The sequence below is a fragment of the Tympanuchus pallidicinctus genome, unplaced genomic scaffold, assembly GCF_026119805.1.
Source record: "Tympanuchus pallidicinctus isolate F22 unplaced genomic scaffold, pur_lepc_1.0 scaffold3, whole genome shotgun sequence".
NCBI classification, from domain to species: Eukaryota; Metazoa; Chordata; class Aves; order Galliformes; family Phasianidae; genus Tympanuchus; species Tympanuchus pallidicinctus.
In genome coordinates, this window is record NW_026294747.1 from 98,259,702 (window position 1) to 98,277,067 (window position 17,366).

Consider the following 17,366-nt stretch of genomic DNA (forward strand, 5'->3'; position numbering starts at 1 on the left):
CAAGTATAAATTATGAACAAATTAACTGATGGAAAATTTGTCCTCTTTAGAACAAAACATTAACTTCCCAGTAGTTATTCAATAGCTATACTTAGGAACAGATCATGGGATTGCTCAGTCTTAAAATTATAAGTATTTATAAATAGTGTCAATTGTTTTAGAAGAAGCAGAGAAGACTACATTGAGAAAGTCTTAGTTTGTACAAAATAGTAAAAATAGATTTTGATTAATACATAAGATTAAAAGGAAAGCAGATGCAACTCTTCGAAATACACAAATGCCCGTGAAAATAATCTCCTGCACAGCTACTTCATAGCTACTTATGGGAAATATCTCAGTAACCATAACTTCTCTGTTCACATCTGTATGGATAAGCTCATGACAATACTGGCTCCAAAGCCAGGAGGATGTACAGAATGTCAATCTGCTGAGCTGCTGAGCACAGACATGCATTATGATACACTGAAGACTGTCCTGTTTACCATTACTTTTTTCTTTTTTTAATTAATTGAAGCTGCCAAGTAATTAAAAGGGATTCAATCCACAAAGCAGTAACTCAAGCACAGATCTCCTTAAAACTGACACTATGGCTCCTCGCATGCTTGATGCACTCTGACTTAATATACATGTGGGATATATACAGTTGTTTTGTAGGATTTGTAAAAAAATTAAGAAAAATTTCTTAAAAAAAAATTTCTAAATCCGTTTTTTTCCCCCTAACAATGTCTTTCATGTGAAAACCTGCCTAGCAGACAATAGGAGCCCACAGCTGTCCAGAACCACCCTTTTATGAAGAGGTAAACATCTTTGCCTATTGGGTCAAGCACACACGCACACACACACAAAAACACATTCGGAAAAAGATACTGTGCCCATACCCTGGTAAGGTCCATGCCAAGTTTGAGTTGAGAGATGAGATGGAGAATTACACTACGTTGATCCTCCATGACTCCTAAATCTTCCTCTTCATTATCTTCTGTATCCGTCGCTTCATCTTCGACTAAGATCAACTCAGATGTTGACCGCTGAAATGAAAAGAAAAATCACCATCCAAAATGACAAAAATTATTTTCTCTACTACATACATTTAAAATGAAGTTGTTCCAAGGGAACAAAAGACAAGCTGTTGAAAAAGAAACATACGAATAAAAAGCCAGTGATGGGTTCACAGAGTATCTTGATCCTTTCATTTGAGCCCCAGTATTAAGCATCAGACGCTAATTTACACATTACATTCTTGTCTATATTGCAGTCAGATGTCAGGCAAAACAAAAAATAGAAAATCACAGCATGTTAAGTAACAGCATGTTAAGCTATTTAATAATCAGAAGTACACAAATGCAAATAAGCCTTCACAAGTTTGTTGCACATGTATCTTCAGCACATATTCATGTATCACCCAGATGTTGTAAGATGAGATTTAACACTTTATTTTCCCCATTCTTTTATCCCAGTTCTAAAGTTAGATACCTAAGCAAGCCTCAAATAGAACATCAACCAGCACCCATTGGCCACTACAGTCCATACTATTAACTGAAGAAGATAAAGAAACTATATACATCTTAGGGAAAGAAAAAGAGAGAGAGAGAGAGATGACTGAAGGTAGGGCAATGCCATGAATCCTTGACATCTGCAACATTACGCTGCTTCCCAGTGTAACAGGGGCAATGCTGCCCATTTTGCAGACACGCCAGCTGAAGCTCAAAAGACATCAAGCCACCTCCCTTCAAAAGGAACTTGACAGCATATAGAGACCATGATTTGTGATACTATTTCCCTTGGGGTTTTACAATATATTAAAGACACTAACTCAAACAGGTGCTAGTAGTTTTGTTCAATCCACTTTGCAAGCCTTCCAGATTTTTATTTTCTTATTTTTTTTAAATGAAAGATGGGTTATGTAGTCAAAAAATTTACAGCCCAGAATTGCATTATTCCCCATGAAGCCCATGCTGCAAATGTGCCAACAGCACCCGCAGAAGTTAGCATTCCTTCATGCTCAGCAGCACATTCCCACAGAAACAGTGAGCTTGCTGCGTAGAAGGAGAACATTTTCAGCTCACTGAAAGTCTCTGCAAGTGAAAGTTTCATTAAAAAAAGCTGATGCACAGAATTGGGTTTCAAAGGAAGTACTTCTGAATATCACGTTAGCGACCCCGCAGGTGAGCAGCTGGTGTAAGAAGGATGTTGCTGAAATTTAGTTGCTGCACCTTTTCAAGATTTTAATTAAGCCCTTTCCACTTTCTTTTTCTTTTTAATTAAATACATGTTAGGTAACTAGTTGCAAAAGAATATGTATTTGGTGAGATCCAAGGACAATTAAAAGACACCCCGCAATTACTTTATTTAAGGCAGTAGAACATGTAGCTTACATAAAACAAGATCTGGTGAGCTGTAACCCCAACAGCTTAAAGCTTTTCAAAAGAACAAAACCACACTTTCCTCTTCCCACTCCCCTCAGAAAATAAAAAGACAGAACAATAATCCCTCTCCTCCCAAAGCACACAGCAGCTGATGCCTTATTGACAAGTTCAATCAACATAAACCCGACAACCTCACACAAAACTACCAGTCAGGGGAGACATAAAACACGAAAGCCCAGCTCTGTTGTCGAGGCGACGTTTCATTTGGAGAGGCTGTGGAAAAAGCAGAACTTACAGCAGGCGTTTCCACAGGAGCTTTGCCTTTGATCCAGCTTGACCTCATTGAGAGCACTGAGCTACTGGGTAAGCACTGCTTCTTCGTTACTGCCATGAAACAAGCTCGCAGCAAACAAGCTCCAGCCGGAATTAATAGTGCTGGTGAAAAGCAAGGGAACCTCCCTCCTCACTCCCACCCCCTCTTCTTTTTTTTTTTTTTTTGGCTATCCAAAGAGTTGGAGTGTGTGTGCCGGACGTCAATCTGCTCCGTGTGTTGCGAGTCATGTGACACTGGGATCAGTGAGCTTAACTGCAAGCGGCTCCGTGGGGAGAACACTATTGCTGTTTCCCATAGGACATCCCACTGGGCTGCCCTTCAGGTTTGGGCTGGGGGGTGGATGAGGGAGGGAGAGAGAAAGCACTTGCAAGTAACAGCCAGCATCAGAAAATAAAAAAGCTACACATCAACCAGTTAAAAGAGGAATAACATATAATTTTCTTTTGCTCCTGAAGACTGCACACTCAGCCAAGGACAGAAACACTTCTTCCTTGCCTGCTAAAACAGGTATTAAGTTTTCCATTTCCTTTCAAAGTAATGCTAGCAAAATGCCACCCGCCTCCCATTGCTCCTGGACAAAATGAACACAGTGGGTGGGAGCAGCTCCAGAATCAACAGCAGTATTCAGGGAAATAGATTTTGCATTGTTTCAAATGAAAGACTTCCAGCTCCTCAGGGAGGATCATAAGTACAATGTAATACTGGGATCAAGCATCTTTAATGACCATTCTGCAGTAAGGACTGCATTTTTCATTATCTCAACTATTTTAGTAGCACACGTAAGGACACTGAAAATCCTCTACTCCTTCTTCCACTACTAGAGTTTTCAGCTCAACAGTGATCTTCATGCATGTGGAATGACATCACTTCTCCATAGCTTTCCTCACTTTCCAAGAAAATCGGAACACACATAAGTAGCAGTCTGCTCCTTATGTCATCAGACCTGAATAGTCATGCTCAGTAGCAATATCCTGCATGTGTTTTCTTCTCTTCCCATTTGCTGTTCCACTTAATTAATAGTAGAAAACAGACTTCTCTTTTAAGAAATGCAAACTTTCTTAAAAACAAGCCAATAAACAAAAAATCCACCATGTAAGTATAATACACTGTGCGTGCACAGACAGCCACATAATGCAACACTATAAATGCCATAAAATGCAAAACATAATTTTTCTTCAAAATGTCATTAAAGTGCCACCAAGTTTTTATTTCTTCAAACAGAAAATAGTAAACAGTTTTGTATAAACCTATACGTAAGCACGCAGTAAAATCTAAGGGATTACACTGACCGATCATCCTTTAATGGCAGCTTTTCTGAATTATTAGACAGACACGTAAATGACTTTTCCCCATTAAATATAATTGCATAGCTGAGCTAGGAAAGCAGTGATTTGCTTCATTCCTGAGTGGTTGGCGCACAAAATAAAAGCTTTGGAGCTGTGCAACTCAGCCTGGGAACAAACAGCTGAGCAAGATGGATGCTGAACCCAAGAATCAGAAAGAAGCACTTACAAACAAACACCAAGAAGGCACTTCTATTTACCATCAGTGTATGTTTCCAGCACTACACATTTCCAACAATGATCTGAACCACCAAGATTTTTCAGAAAACACAATTTCTAGAAAACCCTTTGAAGCTTACTCCTTAGACTTTAAAAGCAGAAAACACATTATGGAAGAGATCTATTTAAATAAGTTATTTCATTAGAACTGGAATTTAGAAAGGTCATCTCCCGGGATAGGAAACTCATGTTCAAGCCAAACATCTTGGGAAAGAAGAAAGAAATTGCTTCTGAAAGAAATATTGCAATTAAAAACATTCTTCTGGAAAAAAGACATTTCTACAAACTTGGGACAGAATCAAAGAATTAGAAATTACATTTCTGTCAAAGGGCAAAACTCCTTCTGTTCTCCCAAAGACAACTCCACATATTCCAATTTTCAAACTGTAACTGTTTACTGGAAGTTAATTTCAGATAATTAGTTATATTATAAGGTTCAGGGCTCAGTTTCCAACATACTCATAAGTCACACCATGTAACAGTATTGTCAAGCATGGCATAGATCTTGTTTATTTGAAGGAATGGAGCGTAGAAAAAGGAATATACAGAACCACTGCACCAATTATTAGGTTAGAAAAGATCTCTCCAGATCATCTGGTCCAAACCCATCTGCTCAAACAGGGTTGACTAGAGCCAATTGCTCGTAACTGTGTCCTAATCAGATCTTAAGATCTCCAAGAAGTGAGACTCCACAATATCTCTGTGCTACTGTGTTTGACCATCCTTAAAAGTGTTGTGCAGAGGAAAAGGAGCACTTCTCTCAATCTGCTGGCAGCACTCTTCCTAACGCAGCCCAGGAGGCTCTTTGCTGTTTCTGTCATAAGGGTACGTTGTTGGTGCATCAACAGCTGTCTACCAGGACTCCTGGGACTGATTTAGTGCAGGGGCTTATCTGCAGATAGCTCCAGATGCATTACTTTGCACCTCCCTGTGTTGAACATGAAGACATTTCTTGCTATGCTGCCTGTGACAGTCTGTTTCAACAGCAGCACAGCCCTCTAATTTATCAGCCAACCCCTTCCAGCTTTGTATCATCTCTAAGCTTGCTGAAGGTACACTCTGCCCTCATCGTCCAGGTCATTAATGAAGATGTGGGACAGCACTAGCCCCAACATTGACCCTTAGGTACATAGCTAGTGTACTAGTCTCCAACTGTACTTTGTGCCACTGACCACAACCCTCTGGGACAGGCCATTCAGTCGCTTCTGATCCACTTCACTACTTAAGCCATTACCCATCTGTCTATGAAGATGTTATGGAAGACAAGTTCAAGAACCTGAAACAAAACAACATACACTGCTTTCTCCACATGCACCAAGACAGTCACCTTGTAGAGGACTTTCATGCCAGTTAAGCAGGTAAGCTCATAAACATATACTGACTACTGGTCACCCTTCTGTCCTCTGTGTGTTTCGAAAAGGTTTCCAGGGTTAGATATTCAATGACCTTTCCAGGCACTGAGGCGAGGCTGACCAACCTGCAGTTCTCCAGATGTTCTTTCTTGCCCTATTCAAAGATACAAAGGGCATTTGCTTTCCTTCAGTCTTCATGAACCTCTTCCAATCACCATGACTTTTCAAAGATAACAGAGAGTGGCCATATAATTACAATGGCCAAGTACCTTCATGCTCAGAGACGTACCTTGTGGAGGCCCACAGACTTATGCACATCCAGTTTAAATGCTCCCTAATGTGGTCCTCCATGTGCAAAGGTATATCCTTCTTACTCAGCACCTTCTTGGAGGCCTGACAATCCTGAAGGTCAATTTTAGAGCAAAGAATGAGGCAAAAAAGGCATGGCATAACTCAGCCTTTCTTCCATCACAGCAATAAGTGCCCAAGCACAGTAATAAGCAGAGACTTACATATCCTGACATGCACACAGTGACAACTTGTACAGGACTCATAAGGCAATTCTGCATGTAACTGAACCAAAGAATTTTAAGAATTTCTATCAAGATATGGAAACGTTTTATGTAGTACAAGAAGACCTCTAGTCAGGTGCGACACGATGAATCTGGAAAGCTTAAAGCATTTGGACAAGAATTTCATAATATTCCAACTGAAGTAGGCATTAAATCTTTCTGTATTAAAAAAAAAATGGCAAATGATACTACAGAGTAACAGAGTCTGACACACTTTGCTATTAAGAGAAAGGTGGAGTAAATTAGTTGCAAGACTTGTTCAGAACCCACATTAAACAGAATTAGCATTCTCAGACTAGTCAAAGATTGACATGTTTTCCATAGAGTCATCTGATTACAATTAGTCCTAGAACTGCACATAAAAGTCAAAGGCTTTATTTTAATTTTCAGATTCCCTCCATAATGATAGAGGCTTGCAAATATCATTTACATTTTTACTTGTGTAACTTGAGAGCTCGCAAACAGGTTTTCTGTGGGTGTAAGATTAAATATAACTCGTAACTCCGTGTAAGGCCAGAAGAGTTTTAGCATATTTACACTAACGTGGCAAATTGACTCCATACAATTTTCATCACACTGAATTCCCAAATTAGAATTCTCTCTGTACAGTAGATACAGTAGATACAAAAGTGGGTGTTGTTGTATAATTAGGCACTGGCTTCTTTCAGGACTTGTCACTATATTAGAATTGATAAAACTGCACAAACCTGTAGTTGGGTCACTTGTCTTTTTCCAGCAGGTACTCTTTTGAAATATTTAATTACATTTACTATCAGTTGTGGCATGCACCTGCCAGGAAAACACGTGAGCTTACATCACCCCACACATTATTGGAAATGATCTGAATCTCAGATAAAGCTTTTACTGTATTTATTGAACTATTTCATGTGCAGACTAATTCATTAGCATGCAATGAAAGGAATAATTCTCATAGAAAATGTTGAAGTGAACAGAAATTAAATAAGATTTCAGTTCAGACATTAACCTGGATCTTGAAAGAAAACGCTCAGATGCAGTTGCTTTAAAACCCATGATAAAGACAGAAATCACCATCATCTATGCACTTCTCTAACTTACAACACGTTGCCATTTACACATTAACACTTTTTAACCAACATGTTCTTTTTTTCTTTTTTTTTTTTTTGTTTTTGTTTTAATATATCCAGGAAGATTCTAATCTCTCTTAAAACAAGCTTTTCTCCTCCTCAAGAGCACTCCAAATAAAACAAAGGAGAAACTACTTTTCTCAGCACTTACCATCACACTGTTAAACAATGTAAGCACACTGTGAAGGAAGAGAAATAAGACGTTGGAAAAGCAGTGCTAGGGTGAATTGAGTTTACTCACTGCTTGAGCCCTGGCCTCCTCCATCCTACTGAAGCCTTAAGTTTTGCTCCTGATAATGCCTTGGACTTTGATTATTGCAAAGAGTAGATGAAGGATGAAACTTCAAATGCGCCAACACCTACTCTGATGGCAACTCTGGCACCTGGATACTGAAGTTCCAGTGACTTCCAAAGAGATTTAAGGGTCCCCATTTGTCAAGTGTTTTATTTATTTACTTATTTAAAATATGGCTTAACAAGCCTACATACAAAGCAGAGCTTAAATGGGGAAGTTAGAAAGCAAAACTCATTATAGCCCACACACCTCAATTTTGCCCACAAAAAGGTCCCTTAAAAGCAATAAAAGTAGGTGGCTGAGCTGATTTTTTTCATTTATTCAGAATATTTCATAAAGCTGTTTCCTCTATTACCTTTGTTACCAGCTTTTGATTTAATTGCTAGGAAAAATTTTTCATGGTATTAATATACAAAATGTCTGCCATCTCAATGAGAGAATAAAACACACAGTTTTTTCTAGAATTCAACTGCAATAGCTTAGGGCTAATACTGAAAAAATGTAACTTCTTAAATACAGATGTAAATACCAGAGAATACCAATCAAATGAGAAAGATTTTAAAACTAAAAAGTGTGCACACCATAACTTAACAGTATAGCAAGCAAAAAAGTCCTTCTTTTTCTTTGATACAGTCATCTACATACAGATCCAATCAGCAAGACTGTTTCTCTTTCTTCCAAACTGCATGAAGGAAAAAGCAGAAAATAAGTTGGTTTTCTACTTACCTTATACTATGGGTACCAAGATATTTTTCTATATCTAGATAGGTAAGTAATTGCTGCTGGGTTACTGTGCTCATCACTGACAATTAAATAAAGAATATTTGGTAGGAAAAAGCGTATATCAGGAAAGGAAGCCTACAATATGCTTTGAAATTAATTTCTTAGCAAAGCTGTTATTTCAGTTTGCTAATTCAGATCTCCAGAGGGAAAAAAAAATTCTTCAAAGCTGAATTACCAATGATAAAACATCTAAATTTCTTGTATGGATAATTGATATGCATTTTGTGGGTTACTGTATTTTGCTTTGTCAGAATATACTACACACTTGGATATCCATAAAATTTATCCAGCAAGGGACAAGTGCAAGGATCAGAGATCGGCGAGGTGAACGACCTTTCCATTACACAAGATCTCAGATACAACGTGTAATTGCAGTCATTTATGGAACAAAATAATACCTTGCTCATTTTATGAGATGCTTCACTATGAAGGAAGTATGTAAAGTCCATTTTGCAGAGATGATCTTGATATTAACCACTTAGTAAATGTAGACAAGCTGACATACAGATGGTGCAAGCAAAGAAAATAATTACAAAACTAGCTCCTGGAGTTACAAATAAATCTGCAGTCTTTCTTCCCAACAAAACCAATCTGACAAGCATCTTGGGGCAAGAACATTATCTGGATATTCACTATTTTGAGAGTTCCGCTAACGTGTTTTGCTTCCCACCCCCACCCCCAAGTATCTCCAGTGACAGAGGTCTTTTTACACATAAATAACCTCAGAAAGCTTCCCTTTCCTACATGGCATAATTGTTTAAACTCAGCAAATATAACAACATAGTAGTGAAGAGGGCCAGACAGCATAGAAAATTTAAGAATGGAAAGCTCTGATGTGTGGTAAGAACAAAATGAATGTAACATGAAACATGGGGCATCTTCGTAAGCTTTCAGATAAAAGTACTGAAAACAAACTATGGAAATGATCTTTTAAGATTAAAGTAGTAGTCAGTGAGCCAATACCCTTTTAAATGCAGAGATCCTTACTTGGATTACTCATAGCACTGTAACCCTGTCCAGCATCAAATCAGGTCTGACAACCCGACATGAACATATTTTCTTTGTAAGAAAATTCTTCTTTTATCTTAATTTTCATTAAACCCCAAGTACTCAGTACATAAAATCAGCTGAAAAGCAGCTCATTCCTAAACATAGACTTGAAAGAAAAAGATTAAGTATCAGCACCAGTCCACACATCTTGTGAATATCTATCATGAAGCGAGCGCAACTGAATTATGACACTGTTTAATGTGAATCCTAAAACACCAGAGGACTTGGAAATATTGCATAAATTCAGTATGAACAGGGAATAAATATTTTTCATCAATGTTATCAGAAGGGTAAAAAGGAACAGCAACTAGAAGAACATACTAAAAAGAAAATGCTCAAAGAGAAAAGCCCTACAGACTTGTCCTAAATTGAGGCAAAAAAAAAAAAAAAATCTTGAAGGCTACAATAAATAACAATAGTGAATTTTATACTAACCTAAAAATACATGAAAAACAATACAGTATCACATCATCTAATGCCATACAGACACTAGTGAAGAAAAACTTCCTGTAATCAGTTTTGTTTTGAGAATTAATTTTTTAGAACAGAGATGGCTTTAAATACAGCATCTGGCAACTTGAAATAAGTTCTTTATGATTTACAAGCTCGTAAATTCCAATGTTTGGAAGCCTATACAAAGACTCCCAGCAGCAGCCAGGCAAAACTTCAGAGACTGCGAAAGGTTTGAAAATCGTGTGCCTGTGACTCTTCCTGAGCTAAAGACAAAAAACTGCATGGAGCAGCAGGCTGGTAAGGGAAACAAACATGGATGAAAGCACAGCAGAAAGTTTTACCCTCTTGATTTCCTCCTGTATCCTCACTAGACTGAGATCCTTGTGTAGAACCTTGATGAACTTGGAGCAACTTGTCTCTTACACCCACAAAGTAGGGGAAGACTTTTTGGTAAGGGACTCAGCAGGCAATATTAGTCATCCACCATCCCATACAGCACACTGATAAGGAAAGCCATCACACTCAAATGAACTTGTGCTCATATTGATAGAATCCCAACTTCAGTGTTCTACTTTGACCAGAGAAATACTAAGGAAGAAATGTTACTCTATCGGTCTCCAGAGCAAGCAGTCACTAATGAAAAGAACATAGGTCTGATATTTGATAGTTGGAAATCACTCTCTTTACAGCTTAAGGGATTCATACAACATCTTTTAACAAACAAAAGACAAAGGAAGATTTATATTTTTTTCTGGTATGCTTTCACAACTATAAACTTAACATTTACAATCATCTGGTCTGGCAAGATTACTCCATACATGTATCCATTTCTTGCTGTGCTACTACTTCTATGCAGAATAACGTGCCAGGATATTTATCAGAGGAAAGAAACAGAAAGGATGCTGACACAGGCAACACTAACAATACTTCCAAGGCAGCAAACTCATTAAACTATTATGATTCCTTCTCTCTCCCTCAAATTCTTTGTCCCACCCACCACATACGTTCTCTCTGCTGCCACACATAGGCACAAAAGAAGAGAGGGAAAAAAAAGAAAACAGGCTTGAGTCTTTCAAAACATCCTCATAAGAGAATGTCAATCCATATACGAAATAATCTAAGCCTAAAAAACTACCACCTTTTACATGGCTACATTCTCGAGATCACTTGGAAAGCTTCAAAGATTTGTTCTCACTCTCATGAATCACTTGGTTCATTCTTGAAGATTTCTTAAAGAAATCTGGCCTCTGCCAATTTACACTGCAATAAGGTAAACAGTCCTGACTCCTTCACCTTCTCCTGCCAACTCCTCAGCTGAGGTAAAGTTTTAGTCTTAAGCACTTTCATCCCACCTGCTACCACAAGCAGAGCTTCTCAAATAAAGAACCACTAAAATTCATCACCACAGGTGGAAGACCCTCTTTCTAGCAAGACCAGATGGAACAGCTGAGGTCAGTTTGAATGACACTTTGCTTAAAAAGATGAAGCATAACCAACCTGAGACAAATGCATACTGTGAAAAAGTTCAGTCCACCCCACTGAAGTCTAGGCAAGCTACTGATAGCCTTAAAGAGATGGGTATGCTTACTAATGGACAGTGTGGCCAAATCTGCACATTAGAAAAGCAAAAACGATAGCACAAAGCTACTCAGACAACAGATCAGTTAGTGCACAATCCTGAAATAAAATTGATATTGGCTTTGGAAACAGATTTACAAGGGGGCACTGGTTTTATAATTAATAGAATAAGCAATCTGTCTATTTTAACTTAGTTTTTAAGTCTTGCTGCAAGTGAATCTGATTTTATAATGATGAATTTGCATTTAAATTCACTATTAATTATGAAATGCCAAATAATCAGAACCTCATGTTTATTCAAATTAAATATAAATTTTGTATTAAAGCCTCTCTTCTTGTTTTAGGCAGAATATACTCCCGAGTATATTTTACAGATATTAGATGGAATATACGCATTTGGGGCCTTTGGCTGACAAAACACCACGGCTTTGGCTGGAGATCAATTTGCATCTGTTATTTACATAAACAGATTTAGTAGATTCTTTGCTGACACAGTAATTACTTCAGAAGGTTATAAAAAAAGTAAACCCAACATCGGTTAGACTATCTTAGTCATTTTCTGTCAGGGCTGCTGTAGCAGGCCTATGTCACATAATTCTACTTTTAGTATAGTTGTATATTTAATCCCTTCCTCAGAAGTTTTCAATTGATTATCTCAAGAGTTCATTTTTCAGATGGCCTGATAGAGAATAGATTAACTGGTACCATTTTTGCCTAGAGGTTAAATTTATCTAAGTCATTACAGTTCATTTACTGTGCTCTTCAGCCCAAAAGCACTTAATCACACAAAGCAAAACGCAGGGCACATTTAGCAATTCGGTAACATCGATGCTAAACAGTGAAAAGGGACTGTGTAATACCATTAATATTACTTTCCCACACTGATCTGTTTCCTCTCCTTTACTGGACTTACAGACAGCACTGCCTGTTCATTGCTAAGCTGACCTCCCAGCACTGATTACAAATACTTACGTCAAGTACAGAAAGGAAATAGGAAACACTGGGAAAAACTGATAACAGGAAATAATTCAGAGTCTTGGGCAAGACTGCCTCAAGACAGATGTACACAGAAAAGGTAATACCAAATAAGAAATTATTTCCCTTATCTAGTTTTGCTTCGAAAATGACAGAAACACTTAAAAATATTACCATCTCTAAATCATCCATTAATGCCTCTAAAAGAGAAAGGACTCTAGAGAGGATGAAGCATTATCATATTAGGATCCATATTAAAGACAGAAAGCAACTTCAGCCTAAAAGACACAATCTCCTGAACAGATTGGACAAAAACATATCTTCAAGAACTAAGAAGAAAACAATTCTGTGCCTCCTACAAATACTACAGTTCCCTCTTGCATTTGAAAACATCAAAGTTCAAATCACCCAGAGGACAGAAATATCCTTAATGATCAGGACTTGACTACACTTGCTATCACTATCATAGTGAAAACTTGCTTTAACAGTTAGATAATCAGAGCTAAGCCTCAATCCTATAGTGCTGAAACTTCAATCCTATTAAAAACATACTTTGGTATGGAACACGTGTACAGTTTCTCATGCACGTAAGCAAGGGAAAGTTAGGGACAGGAAGGCAGTGAGAATGCACAGACGCCAAATCCTCAGGACAGCAAGAATCAGCTGGCATGGCAAGTTAAGGAATTAAAAAAAAAATAAAAATCACAAGAATGGACATAAATTGCAGATGTAGATACAGCATATTACAACATAATAGTTCTTAATCAAACTATGAGATGTGAAGAAAATTAGCATTCCCCTCTCGGGTCTCCCCTAAGAACCTCCATTTGTATTTGGCTACCAGGGGAAACGTTTGGCCTGCAGTCCCATTCTCATTGCTCAAAGGGGGACTTTGACACCCAAAATTACAATTACTTGAACTGGAAGAGCAGCACACAGATGGAAGTGATTCACAGCTTTATTCTACTTAGGCACAAACTTTATTACAAAACTCAATAAATTAATCAATTTCAGAACGTCAAGAAAGGAATTTCCAAGTTGTAAACAACTATGAGCAGGTCACTGTTTGTTGCAGACTTTACAGAGATCAAGTTCACATCACAGCTCTGAAAGGTGTACAAAGGCATACTTGTCCAGTTCTGCTTTAAGGGGAAAACTCTGTAAAATACTTTATAACTTATACCAAAAACTCCAGGCAGGTTCATTAGGGGTTGCACAAAAGTATTTTAAGTCATCTCACAGCAGATGTAGAATAGCTCTGTTCAGATCAGCCCTTAGCCCTGATGAAAACAATATGAAAAAGCTATCTGGCATTTCACTATTAGCGGTAACCTCTTCCAGTTGGTATGACAGGCTTTAACCTAATGCTGTTTTATAACACAGACTTGAAAGGAAATTCTCATCTAGGAAGAAAAAGCAGTAATAACAGTCATAACAGCAAAGGAGATGACAAAATGAGCAAGTAAGTACACATGGAAATCAATTCTGCTACACGATCTTCTCCTTTCTGAGCTACTTGAAGAAGTATCTCAAAGGACATCCCTCTGCACTTGGAAACAAGAAACATTTTAAATAACAAAGCAAGTAAGCAGCAACAGATTGTTTGAAAATAAGACTCTCTAGCTGCTACATTGTTTCACCAGGGGAGAAATTGCAACCTGAAACCTTAACTGGGCAGCAAAGTAAAAATGCTTTTTTTTTCCCCTTTAGTTACATGCGCCATCAAAACCCAGCTCCACAACTTACTATACTCCTCAAGGTATTAGGTATTAAGATTGCATCAGATAAATCTTGTCCGTGCTTTCTTTGTAAACATTAAAAAAGAGAAATTGTCTTCTATGTGTTAATGACATTTCTTAATGCACAGCTACAAAGAGCCTACCCACCACACTGAGAATTAACTATCACTAAACACATTTAGTAACTCGGCCTTGTGGCCAGGGAACTGCTGCCAGTTTGTAGCCTTCTGCATTGGGAACAATTCCTTACAATCTCTTTCCAACAAAACAAACGTCTCTATTCTCCTCTTAAAAAGCACCGTTGATTCACATACCTAAAATGATCTTTTCCTTATAAATAACATCCTCTAACATAAGCAGCTAAGTCAGTTGTTCCTCAAGGGCAGCAATTTAATGGCATTTTCTATTTCAGACCACAGGTCAATTCACAATTTGCTTAGTTGGTACATCTAATACATTATGCAGAATGTCGGCCAAAAAGCTCTCTCCCATTCCTTTGGGGCATAGCTTCTGACTAAGAGACAGAGGAGATACTATCAAAAAAATAAAGAATTCTTTCATAAAAATCCAGGCATGGCCAAAGAAGAAACCAGAATTAACTTGGTAGCACTGAAAGAAGAAACAGCACTCTCTTCTCAGAACTTTAAAATTAAGGCACTTTTGAAAACTAGCCCAACTTACACACTACCAACTTGTTCAGAGATGAGGATCAGCCAGGGCTCAATTTGTTGCTTTTCTTTCTTGGTGTGAGGGTTTGGGTTTTTTGTTTAATTTTTCAAGAAAGCCATTGAGATACATGAACATCATTTGAATGACACTTTGTGGATTCCTCTTCTTTTTTTCCTCCCATACCTAAGAGCAACTGCCAGGTAGACAACAAGAAGTCATGGAGTTCCACATCACAAGTTTCTTCAACAGTGACATCTAGATGGATTATCTCTTTCTCTACTGATGCCACCACAGTTACTAACAATATAGGAATTAACATCTGCACTAGGAAATAAGTGGAGTGTGATGACTTGCAGTTGTTTGTATATATAATCTCATATACTAAGTAATTACGTGAACTGGCTACTCGGTGTCACTCTCTCTTGCCTCAGACACACAACATGTCTGAGTACATCTGAAAGTGAGCACTAAGCAGAACACCTCTGATAGCCTGGGTAAAAAAACAAATTTTTTAAAAGTCAGATATCATCTACTGGGTAACTGCTGGACAGCATCCTTTGTGGGCTAACAGTTGTGCTACTCAAACTATTTTTCTTTTCCTCCTTTCTATAGTCACAGCAACAGAAAGCTTTGCCTTCTACCTGACTCTTTGCTCAGCTTACACAATTGGGCAGAAAACTTGCAGCTCTCTATAAGAGCATCTGTTCCAGTAAAGAATCTGACCACAGCAATCAAGAGATGTGTAAACTCTGTAACAGGCCATGACAGCATGCCAGATCTCAAGTTGAACACGAAAACAACAAAAAAATCCAACTTCAATGTGCTTCAACCTTCCAAGAACACACTGTTATCCTGATCAAAACTGAAAATCTATCAGCCACTTTTGGAAGACAATTTCTATCTGTGAGCCAACAGTATCAATCTTGGACAACTTGAACCACAAAGACTCTGTGGAAGGAATATAGCTTTGAAAAGAGCTTCCAGGAATGAGTCCTGATTTACGTCCATTTTTGGGGCAAAACAGAATTTCTGCTTGAGAAATTGTACTACCCTAACAAAAATTACATGCACAAGATGCTTATTGTTGCTTCAATCTACTAACTTCCAACTACTGCTTGTGCCAAAGCCAACATCCTGAGCTTTCTGTAACCTGTTCCACTTCTTTTTTTTGTTTGTTTTCTTCCCTTTTTTAAGTGCTAGTGCCCCCAAGGGATGCAAATGCAGGTTGCTGATTTCAGAAAGATGGTCCACAAAGCTCTAAGTATTCTGTATTGAAACTAATATTATGTTCCCTTGCTAATATCCATCTCCGGAAGGATATTCCCTCCTCCACAAATTATGAGCTCCCATACCTCAAGCCATATGCAAAACTCAGTATATCACATTAACAAGAGAAAGAGAAGAGCTGAGTCTTTGAAAAAAATAGTTGTAATTCAAAACAAATCATAAATGGCTTGATTCAACTGGAAAAGTGATGCTCTCTAAAAATAATATTTATTTATTATATATTTATAATAATGAGTACAGAAAGCTCTCAAAAGAATATTCTTAAGAAAATGCTGTAAGAATTGTGGTTGGCTCGTCTAAAAAAGGAATTATACAACCTCCTAGTAAAAAGCAAATATAATTCATTTAAACACTGAGATTATTGGACATTGTTAAATAGCAGAACTTGAAGCTGCTTTTTAAGGACAGAATTGGAAAAGAACCAAAGTAACAAACAACTGAAAGAGAACCAAAGTAACAAGTAATATTTAAAAAAATCTACTTTGGTTTAGCCCAGGATTTTTTAAACTATATTCAACTCAAGATACTACAAAAGACCTAGAAAAAACAAACAGCTTTATTGATCTCCCCAGCCATTACAGTTTGTTAAAGGCAATATATTTTCAGTTAAGCAATTCCAATTGCCAAAGAGCATTCACTTGTAACAAAGGGTTCCTTCAGCTCTCAAAAACGTCTTTCCAGTTCTCCAGGTCTTGTGTGCTCCAGGTGCCCAACAATCAGTGAAGTCTCAGTGTGAAGTGTTTTCCTGGTGGGCAGCACTGGTATCCAAAGCAGACAGCAGAAGCTGGAGAAGTTTGACATGGTGAGAGAGTTTCAGTGCACCAGATGCCTGATACGCAGCTATGAGCCTCCTCAAAGAGTCGACGCTTCAGAACTGCCCTTTACCAAGTAAATGCCACAAAAGCACAAATCAACAGGCTGGTGCAGATGATGTGAACAACTTTGCCTATAATCACTTAACAAGAAAATGGGCCAGAAAGCAATGCACAATTTTGAACTCAGAGAAGCTGTGCCCAGAGACATTCAAGAGCAATTAGCAACATAGAAAAATGGGTAGCAAGCAAACCTTGTGGTCCTAATGTCTCCTGTCTCAAAGCAGAATAAAAACCAAACAGCTTATTCTATCATCAAAGATAGATACGTATACTGAAGACCACTAATGGGTTTTAAACTAGGAGATGATACGCTTTCCATAGTGCACTGTCTCTCAGTATCACGGAGAAGCGAAAGCACAGAGCAACTCATGAA

At 37.9% G+C, this 17,366-nt stretch overlaps 1 protein-coding gene across 1 annotated transcript in view; it reads right to left on the reverse strand.

The window, feature by feature from the left end:
- Positions 1 to 17,366, reverse strand: part of OSBPL10 (oxysterol binding protein like 10) — a 99,285-nt gene that overhangs the window by 19,180 nt on the left and 62,739 nt on the right. The window contains exon 7 of the mRNA XM_052695892.1: positions 879 to 1,025. Coding sequence (XP_052551852.1) covers positions 879 to 1,025 — 147 coding nt within the window. The remainder of the gene's footprint in view (positions 1 to 878; positions 1,026 to 17,366) is intronic.